The sequence below is a fragment of the Bidens hawaiensis genome, unplaced genomic scaffold, assembly GCF_021521415.1.
Source record: "Bidens hawaiensis isolate Kalapana, Puna unplaced genomic scaffold, B.hawaiensis_p1.1 tig00031446_1, whole genome shotgun sequence".
In the NCBI taxonomy this organism is placed as follows: Eukaryota; Viridiplantae; Streptophyta; class Magnoliopsida; order Asterales; family Asteraceae; genus Bidens; species Bidens hawaiensis.
Genome location: NW_027495292.1, coordinates 1 through 11468, shown reverse-complemented (window position 1 = coordinate 11468; position 11468 = coordinate 1). Strand labels below are relative to the sequence as shown.

The window sequence follows — 11468 nt, the reverse complement described above, 5'->3', positions numbered from 1 at the left end:
ACTTTTCTGGATACACAAACCTAACCAAGACACATCTATATATATATAAACAACTTCACGGGCTTGGGCCTGTAGGCGAAGTTGTTACAACTTCGCCTAAGGCGAAGTTGTTCTAACTTCGCCTATGGCAGAAGTTGTTACAACTTCGCCTATGGCGAAGTTGTTCTAACTTCGCCTATGGCGAAGTTGTCCTAACTTCGTACATCGTTTCCGCTGATCAGAATTGCATAGCGACGGTCACAAAATGCACCAACAATCACTCATCAATCAATTTACCAAAAAATTCAAGAATTACTTCACACATGATTTCCAACTTATCAATGCAACAACCATATGTTTGTAACATTTGTCTATTATCCACAACCATAATGTAAAACCATTATACTAATTATTCAAAAAATCAAGTGGGTATATAGTTCAAATCAATTCTACCTTAGCAATTTTTCAATATGTACAAGAAAATTGACAAAGAACATACCTTGAGAGTTGAATAGGATAAACACTAACTATTTCTTCACACACTAACAAAAACCCCCCAAAATTTCTTAAGAAATTCGTCAACCCTTTGCTTAAGAACCGGATTAATACTTAACAATGAGTGTAATTAAACTTGTTATTGTTAATCCTCACCAGAATCCAGTGAAAATAGGGTCAAAAATCTTTGAGATTGATGGTGATATGAAGAAGTTAGGATGTGAAGGTTAGGGTTTGTAGAGAGTAATTGGAACGAAGAATAAGAGAATGGAAGTAAATAATGAAGAGTTGGTAAATTATGTAGTGGAGATTGATTAAAAATTGAATTGTTTCTTGTTTGTATAACCTAAAACCCGGCTCCCCTAGCTGTCTCGATAGGTCAAGTTGTGTCATTTTAAACAGAAGCCACCGTACCGTGGTTCGATCATGAACATTGCCTCACGGTTAACCATCGTGGGCCACGGTGTAGCCGTGGTCCACAGTTCACTTTTTTCTTTTTAACAAAGGAGAACCAAAATAAACATTAATGGCTAGAATTTTACTTACCAAATAAACATTAAAAATTAAACATACCCTACCCTCCATAAAAAACCCGAATTGTCCCCAACACGGTATAGAAATTCATAAAAACTTCCCCACACTTGATATGAACATACTCCAAAGCGAGAAAGGTAATTATCAAAACCAAATTTGAACAAAAAGCTAAACTAACTTATACAACATACCTGGACCTTTACGAAGTGGTAACATCCGGTGAGCTTAGGATAAAACTCACCTTATCATCTTCAAGCATATTTAGATCTTTGCCTTCTAGGTATGGCTTGAGGCGATGTTCATTCACAACTTGTTTGATTTGATTTTGCATATCTTCAATCTCCACATCACCGAACCTCCCTACTCTTGTGATGACATACGGACCCATCCACTTGCTTTTTAGATTCCGGGGAAACAATTTGAGTCTCGAATTGTACAACCATACTTTTTGCCCAACTTCAAATCTTCTCTTCCGTATCTTAGCATCATGTACCCTTTTTAATTTTTCTTTATACGCCGAGGCTCATTCATATGCTTCATCCTGGATTTCTTCTAGTTCACTCAACATCAACTTCCTCAACTTTCCGGCTTTATGATAATCCATATTAACACTCTTAAATGCCAATAATGCCCGGTGAGCCAACTCCATTGGTAAATGTGACCCCTTTCCATACACCAACCGATAAGGAGTGGTACCAATTGGTGTCTTGTAAGCGGTTCGATATGCCCATAATGCATCATCCAACTTAACTGACCAATCTTTCGTATCCACCCGAACCGTTTTCATCAAAATTTTCTTTAATTTGGCGATTAGGAAATTCAACTTGGCCACTCGTTTAAGGATGGTAAGGTGTTGCTATGCGATTATTAACACCATAACACTTTAATAACTTATCAAACGTGAAGTTCTTGAAGTGCGATCCACCATCACTTATGATTACTCTTGGGAAACCAAATCTTGAGAAAATGTTAGCTTGTACAAACTTACAAACCACGGAATGATCATTAATTCTTATTGCAACCGCTTCAACCCATTTCGACACATAATCAACCGCAACAAGAATGTATAAGTACCCACACGAATTCAGAACTGGGCCGATAAAATCTATGCCCCAAACATCAAAAGTGTCAACCACCAAAATGGGTTGTAAAGGCATTTCATTCCGTTTTGATATACCCCTCATTCGTTGACAATTCAAGCACTATCGGGCATATTCAACAGCATCTTTGAAAAGTGTTGGCCAATAGAACCCACATGTTAGTACTTCATACCCCGTTTTTTATCCACTAAAACGGCCCCCACATGCTGATGAATGAGCATGTGTCAAAATCTCTTGCACTTCATTCTCGGGTATACATCTTCTAAGAACTTTATCTGCTCCAACCTTGAAAAGATCCGGTTCATCCCGTATGTATTGTTTGACTTGGGACTTGAATTGTTGCCTCCGTTTCTTTGACCAATGTTCCTGAATCGCACTCGTGGCTACATAATTAACATAATGGGCATACCACGGTGCGGTTGAGATGCCGAGCAACTATTCATCCGAAAACTTTTCATTTATCTCCATAGGATCATCAACACATTCAAGTGGAATCCGAGACAAGTGATCCGCCACTGCATTCTTACAACCCGTTTTGTCCCGGATTTCAAGATCAAATTCTTGCAACAATAACACCCATCGAATCAAACGCGGTTTCCCTCCTTTCTTTTCCATTGAATATCGGACCGCACTATGATCCGAGGACACCACAACTTTACTTCCCAAAATATACGACCGAAATTTATCCAAGGCGAACACCACTGCAAGTAACTCTTTTTGGTAGTGGTGTAATTCAATGGCCCCTAGGATAAAGTTTTGCTCGCATAATATATCACCACCGGCTTTTTCCCCACTCTTTGACCCAATACCGCTCCAATCATGCTATCGCTAGCATCACACATGATTTCAAATGGATTTGACAAATCCGGTGATTGTAAAATGGGTGCTTCCACCAACTTTTTCTTAAAACTGTCAAAAGCTTGCACACATTCATCAGTAAACAAAAAGGGGACATCCTTCAACAAGAGATTACATAAAGATTTTGAAATTGCACTAAAACGCTTGATGAATCTCTTATAGAATCTGGCATGTCCCAAAAATGACCTCACCCCTTTGACATTTTTCGGGGGTGGTAAAGATGAAATTACTTTTATTTTAGGTTGATCAACTTCCATTCCCCTACTTGACACCACATGACCCAGCACAATGCCCTCTTGCACCATGAAGTGACTTTTTTCCCAAATTAACACCAAGTTTTTCTCAACATAACGTTTTAAAACCTTTTCTAAATCATTAAGACAAAACTCGAAAGTCGAGCCAAAAATGGAAAAATCGTCCATAAAAACTTCAAGTGACTCCCCGACCATGTCAGAAAAGATGCTCATCATACATCTTTGAAAAATAGTCGGGGCATTGCACAGTCCAAATGGCATTCGTCTAAAGGCAAAAGTACCATATGGACAAGTAAATATGGTCTTGTGTTGGTCATCAGGATGAATAGAAATTTGATTATAACCCGAATATCCATCCAAAAAACAATAATACTTTTGCCCAGAAATTTTTTCAATTATTTGATCAATAAATGGTAACGGAAAATGGCCTTTTGAGGTTGCATTATTTAATTTTCTATAATCAATGCACACTCGCCACCCTGTTACCGGTTGGGTGGCGATTTGTTCACCGTTATCATCTTTAATTACCTGGATGCCGGCTTTCTTGTGTAATACATGTGTCGGGCTCACCCATGCACTGTCAGAAATGGGATAAACAATCCCCGGATCCAACCACTTAATCATCTCCTTTTTCACCACTTCTCGAAAATTCAGATTCAACCGTCTTTGAGTCTCCCTTGCTGGTTTAGCCTCCTCATCAGTAATTATTTTATGCATAACAATCGAAGTACTAATACCCTTTAAATCCGCAAGCTTCCATCCAATGGCAGCCTTATGTGCTCCCAACACTTTTACCAATGGCCCCTCTTGTTCTTCCTCCAAGTTAGAAGCGATGATAACTGGAAGGGTTTCATTCTCCCCTAAAAATGCATACTTCTAATGACTTGAAAGTTCCTTCAATTCAACCTTTGGTGGACATTCCAAAGACGGCTTTGTGTATGAACTGATCTCCGTTGGAAAGCTCTTAAATTGATGTGTCCATGGTGGCCTTCCCTCTTGCATAGCTAAGACATCTTGTTTTTTTTCTTCCATTCTCAAAGCACACACGTGTACCTGTTCAGAATCATCACAAATACAAGCTTCCACACAATCTTCATCATATTCATGAGGAATACAATGATTCACCAAATCTACCGTAAAACATTCTTCACCACTCAAAAAATTAGCAACGTTAGGAGAAACATTAAGGCGCATTTTTCGATTACCAAACGTCATGTCAACAGTACCAAATCTACAATCAATGATTGCATGGGCAGTGCTAAAAAATGGTCGACCCAAAATAACATTTTGTTGTTGACTTGGGTCACCCGATGAATAATCTAACACCAAAAAGTCCACAGGATAATAAAAATCCTCCACTTTCACAATTATATCCCGCGCGATTCCATGGGGGAGTTTATGAGACAAATCCACCAATACAACTATGGTCTTAACACGTTTCAAAGGACCAAAGTCATATTGGTCATATAAACCCCCCGGGAGAATGCTTACTCCAGCCCCAAGATCTAGTAACGCCCCAGACATTTGAATTAATTAAGGGCGTTCCTGGATCTTGAAGCTTAGGAAGAAGATCTCTTTTTAAAACTGCACTTACCCGCTCAGTTAAATTCACTCGTTTAGGCACTTTTTGTTGCCTCTTTTGAGTGCTTAGTTCTTTTAAAAACTTAGCATATGCGGGCACTTGTTTTATTGCCTCAAGTAGAGGTAAATTCACTTCTACCTATTTAAACACTTCCCACATCTCCTCCTTTTAAGGACCCCTTTTAACAATTACATTTTTCATACCCTGGCCAAGAAAATCCGAAGGAAATGAAACCGCATTTGGTTCGACTTCCTTGATTTAATGTTTTAAATTTGAAGTTTGACCCGGATTTTGTAATGGTTTTTCAAAAGTGACATGTTTAATGGTTTTATTGGTTTCAATTTCATTATCACTTTCATTACCCGTAATTTCCTCGACTTCTCCATCAACCACACCCGGTGATAAATCCTTTTTGTATTCATTACCACTTCTTGGCAGTTGGCCTTTATTTTTCTTCAATTCTGACACTTCAGTTTTGAGTTGACCCATTTGTGTGGTCAACGATTGGATGGCTTTATCTCGAACTTCATCCTTTTGCATTCGAGCTTCTCTCAAGTTGATTTTTTTTTTTGCATATCTTGTTGCATCATCTTCAACATGTCCATAACTTCATTTCCACATGATGAACCTTGACCCGCGGACCCACTTAGACCACCACCACCTTGACCGTGGAAATCTTGATTATCCCCACCTTGAAAATTACCTTGGTTATATATTGTTGGCGAGGAACATAATTTCATTAATTTCCTTGAAAGTTCGGGTTGGATTGAGTAGCCGGATTTCCATAACAAAAATTCCGATGATTTCTCAACCCGGGGTGGTAAGTATTGAAGTTCATGTTGTAATTCCTACCACCTCCCCCTTGAAGTGTATTCAGCTCTTCTACCTATACTTGACCTACCGCACATACCTCCGAAGCATGACCCAACTCGTTACAATTCATACAAACATCAGTTACTTGATTAGTGGTTTGTACCCCTCCTTCTTCCACGGCTTGCACTTGTGGTCTACCAATCTCCGGTCTTGCTCTTCTTCCGATATGGGCTTTTGTCTTTGATGTAACCGCCATTTGTTCCAAATATTCCCTATCATCTTGTTCATAGTTAGTACCAAATGTGCCATTTGTGATTGACCTCAAATCCCGTTCATCTTCCATACTCAACCCCTCATGAAAAGCATTCAACAACTTCCATAAAGTAATACCGTGATAAGGACAATTTTTAATCATCATGTTAAACCTCTCGAATGCTTAATGAAACATCTCACCCGATTGTTGTTGGAAGGTTCTCAAACTCCTTCTTTCATAATTGGTATTTTGGGCCGTGTAGAATTCTTCCAAGAATCTTTGTTGCATCTCGGCCCAAGTATAGATGGATACGGAAGGCAATGTGTAAAACCATCTCTTTGCCTTGTCTTCCAACGAAATTTGAAATAAGACCAACTTAACCTCATCCGGCGTAAAACCCTGACCCCCAATCGTGTTACAAATAGAGTCATATGCCTTCAAATGAATGTAAGGTTCCTCCGTTGCTAGACCCTTATACTTAGGTAGACTTTGAAGGGAATTGGTTCTCACGTCAAATGTCCTCCCTTTTTTATTATGAGGAATAACCACCGGAGACGGGTTATTAGTAATTATTGGTCGAAAATGAGCTTCAATACCCGTTACCATCTCTCTCGCATGTATTCTTGGTACCCTCATTGGTACTCTTGGTTGACCCATTTGCCTATAAACGGGCCTTGGAGGTGCAAATTGTTGAAACTATTGATCTTGTTGTTGCCCTTGTTGTGGAGCTTGTGGTTGTTGAATAATCGGTGGCGGTTGAACTTGTTGAACAACAACTGATTGTTGTGGAGCTTGTTGTTGGACAACCGGTGGTGGTTGTCTATTAAGCTCTTACAACGGTTCCGATTGTTGCCATTGACCATAACAAAAATTTCCCGGATTTACCCTTTTGCTTCCATCACCTCCCACGTAGTAACCTTCCACTTCATACCCCTCAAATTCACTGTCAAACCCATATCTGTATCCGTCACCTTGTGATCTTTAATGTTGCATGAAAGGTAGGGTTTGATATTGGTAGTTTGATTATGATTGTTGAAAGGTTGGTTGTTGGTTTAGTTGAGATGATGATGCACCAAAGGTAGGAAAAATGTTGGAAATAGATGGCAATGTGGATGATGATGAGTAGGTGTAATGAGCAGCTATGGGTTCGGTTGTGTGAGTTTGGTTCAATTCGCTTGATGCGGTAGGTATGGTAGTAGTGATAGGTGAAGGTGAAACTGGTGGAGGTGTGGATGGTAATACTGGTTGACCCGAAGTGGGAACTTGTCACACCCTCAAGATCCACTAACGGAGTTTTACCGTCAGAGGGTGTGAACTAACAGGATCGGAATCATCAGTTATAATCAAACCATAAAATAAAGTTTCAAAACCATGAAAACGTTTACGAGTAATTAAATGCGGAAGCGTAAAACCATAGCAAACAATGTTACATCACGCAGGACGACTTAAAACCCAATGATAATAGTTTAAAATAAGTTTTGCATAATTAAAAACGTTTCAAGAAATGCATGTTCCTAAACCGCGCGCCCTCCTCGGCTACCTGAGAATAACATACTAAAAGTGTCAACACAAGGTTGGTGAGTTCACAAGTTTTAATAAAAAAAATAAAGCGATTAGCGTTTGCGTTCAGCGTGTTGCGTTACAGCGTTTTGCGTTACATCGTTTTGCGTTACCAGATAGTGTTATGTCAATTATATATCTATAGGTAGCTAGCCTATAAAACAAGTATCACTAAGTGTTCGACACCGAAGCTGACTGTTTATCAATTTGCCTTGCCACCAGGTCATCCAGACCATGGTATGTGTTTAGCCAAGATTACACCCGCTCGACATCCAGTCGAGTTTAGCGTTGGGTGGGGTTTGTCAAACCCAGTAGTACTACTCAACAGTGACTCGCTATTATCCAAATATTAACCGGTTCGATGTTATGAAGGACTTTAGTTTACGCGTTTGTCACTTAGTCTTTACAAGTGATATATAATCTATATTAACAAAATCTTAAATGCGTTTCGTGTCACACCCCGATCGTGATGGCGGAATAATCGAGGCGCGGCGACTAAGTCGTGATTGTTGAGCACAATAGTATAAAAGTCTAAATGCATAAACATAACCAAAATGTCAAATATTACACCATCCAGGTAACATGAAACAAACTGTTTTAATACAAAATATCAAGTTTCCAAACAACTCCTAGACTAGCCTTCATCTCTCTAAGGCCTCTAAACTTGCTAGGGATTTCTTGCTGCATTATTTCCTGAAAACATGTAACAAACTGTCAACTACATAAAGTAGATGAGTGAATTCATAGGTTTAAAGAAAAAGAGTTTATACACAAACATACTAGTATAGGTTGTAGGGGTTTATATATAGGGTGTACCTGCGGCTAACCCACCACTCCTACAACTTATACTACTATGTTTGGATATAATACCCGGTTTTAAGATGGTTTGTAAAAAAAAAGGGCTCTTGGTTTTCCCAAAGAGGTTTTTGTAGTAAGTAAAACATGAAATGTTCTCCTGGACTCTCAGCGGGCTTATTATTCTCCCATTAGAGTCGTTTGTGATAAGATTACTCAAAGATTTGTGGTCTCCCAACGATACATGTAGCACATAGCAGTTAAGCATAAATAAGGACATATAGATTTGAGCATGCTAAGTTTACTAGATAAACCAAAACCAAGATCCCACAGTTTACTAGTATCCAAGATGATGGTGAATAAATGATGATGATGATGAATGAAGATGAAACTCAATGATCACACAAGACTTGATTGATCCCACGCAAGACTTAAACCAAGACTACCTCGTTCTTGTCATCCAGGACTCAGCTAGGTTCTACCGAGAGTAGGATAGACTCCCCAAAGAATCCTGGGTTCCCTTGGTCCCTACCGAGACTAGTATAGGTCCTCAAGAGTTATGGATTTCACCGAGACTAGTATGAAATCCCATGAGTTACGAGTGCCACCGAGAATAGAATGCCACTCATGGTCGCGAGTTCTACCGAGAGTAGAATAAACTCTCGCGTCCAATTCAACTCATGATGCTTTGATCTCTAGATTTCCATGCTGACACAATGACTATGATGATATGAATATGATTCCCATTTCCCATGATGTCAATGTTCATAGAATTTCCCATACTCATTGATTTCCAATGTTCTTAGATCTCCATAAGTTGATGGGTTTTCCCCCATGTTCATAGATTTCCAAAGTTTATAGATTCTTAAAAAGCTTGTGGATTTCCGCACGTGTGTAGAAATCCAAAAGTTTATAGTTTAAAGAGTGTTTGCATAAATGATTTTTATCCAAACGTGTAAAGTTACCATGTTTCCACCCCATAGTTTTGAAAAGCTTAAATAGGGGCTATGAACTCACCTTGATCTCGGGTTAGGATGGTGCTACAATAGATCTCCTTAGCCTAGAGTTGAACATAAATATAAGGTTAACAACGTGCTATAAGTCTAAGAAAACGAGCTTACGCGGCCTCGAGCAAAAACTGGGTTTTAAAGACGAAACAGCTTGGTTCTGGCTTGATTCGATCGAATAGGAACACGTTCGATCGAATAGACACACATTCGATCGAATCTGTGACACACTCGATCGAACTAGAAACACATTTGGTCGAACCAGTTGGAAAAAACTCGTTCGGATCGAACATGGAACTTGTTCGATCGAATAGACACTCGTTCGATCGAATACGAAACTCATTCGGTCGAATGAGTTGGAGACCATTCGGTTGCTTTCCTATTCGATCGACTGAACTGATTCGATCGACTGGACTGATTCGATCGACTGGTTCGATCGAATGAGTCTGATTCGACTCCTTCAAGCTGGGCGACGGAGAAACCTACGGGTTTTTCAGATTTTCCAGATTTTTGACCCAAAATCGAAGTTTTTGACATGGAAATGCTCGGGATTGAAAGGGCTATCGATTCCTAGTGATTTTAAACACAAAAGCCTGCATTTTGACACCAAAACAAGACGGTTTTTGACCCGAAAACTCTAGAAACGAAAGTGGGTGTTTTTGCTCGATTTGAGGCCGAAAATGGTTATGAAAATGGATGATTTTCAAGAAGATCTTACCAAGAATAACAACAAACAGATTTGTGGACTCGGATTTGAAGTTTGAAGACTTTCTCTCTCTAGTTTCTCTCTCTAGAATGAGAGTGTTTGGGTGGGAAGTGTTGGTGGAAATGAAAGAGATGGTGTAAGAATACTTGATTTTCCGCTTAAATACTCGGGTGACTCGGGTTCGGGTTTAGGCTACCGACGGGTCAAGACTAGTCGAGTTCATAAGTTTTTAAACAAACTAAAACTTTTTCAGCAAAACTTTTATAAAACCATTTTCCGAATAATTATTTGAAATCTTTTTAAATAAGAACATTTAATTTTTCGAAAGCATAAAAATTAATATTTTTCAGGCGTAAATGTCGTTTTATAAAATAAACATTTTAAATGATAAAAGCAGATTTTTCCAATGATATGGGTTCCGAACTTATCGTCCAAAATCCCAAAGTCTATAGTTTCCGATGATTTCACGATCCTAGTTTACCAATCGAATTTCAGGGCGTTACATTCTCCCCAATTTAGAGGAATTTCGTCCCGAAATTTAGAACTTAGTATAGTTGATGCAATGATGTTTTAGATCAAATGATCCCATGATGACCACTATGCGCCACTACCCCTAATTTTCGTCTTGGATACCACCCAAATCAAGTTGAAGGGGTTTATATATAGGGTGTACCAGCGGCTAACCCACCACTCCCTCAACTCCACTTAGGTGTTTCTTTCGACTCCTATTAGTTCAATGACACACAGGACGACACACTATTTTCCACTACAAGGCATCACCTTCAAGCTTTACATCAGACATATTCATTTCGGATTGAAGGGGTTTATATATAGGGTGTACCAGCGGCTAACCCACCACTCCTTCAATCTCCAATGAATAATTCCCTCAATAACTCTTGAATTTAACGCCTCACAGCTGCCACGCTAACTATGAGTCCCTAATTCCAAGTCTCGCTTCAGACATAATCAACTTGTGCCGAAGGGGTTTATGTATAGGGTGTACCAGCGGCTAACCCACCACTCCTTCAACATTCATTGATTAATTCCCTACACGAAGCTTGAGTTCATGACTCATAGTTACACAATAGCATATTGTTTATACACGTATACACCTGTGAACTTGATGTAATTATATTCCGGACTATAATTACGAGTTCACCTTGTATCAATGTATAAACTCCATTGTGTGCGGCTAGAAAAATCGACACGACACCACACACACACCCACAACCATGCTTCATGAATGCTAGAATGATGACAAATTTTGGCTCAATGATACATAGTTTACCCCAATGTTTACATGATTAAGTATGCACAACTTGTGTTTTCCAGCACGAGTCATGGGTAGCCAAACTTGGTGTTATGCAAATAAGAGAATATTTATAAGCAAATAGGAACAACATGATACCTCATTGATTGATATTGGTCCCTAATTACATGATTACGATTACATAGACTCCAAGATTTCTAGAATTACAAAGATGATGACTATGCGAACAGATGAGGGTATTCCTCCTCCTCATCTTAAACTC

At 39.1% G+C, this 11468-nt stretch overlaps 1 protein-coding gene across 1 annotated transcript; it reads right to left on the bottom strand.

Moving 5' to 3' along the window:
* Positions 1–1531: 1531 nt before the first annotated feature.
* LOC143582091 (uncharacterized) lies at positions 1532–2165 on the bottom strand. Its single transcript, XM_077064734.1, has 2 exons — positions 1950–2165; positions 1532–1864 (listed from the first exon to the last, which is right to left on the bottom strand). Exons 1-2 carry the CDS (start codon positions 2163–2165, stop codon positions 1532–1534), a joined length of 549 nt encoding a protein of 182 aa, XP_076920849.1.
* Positions 2166–11468: the final 9303 nt, after the last annotated feature.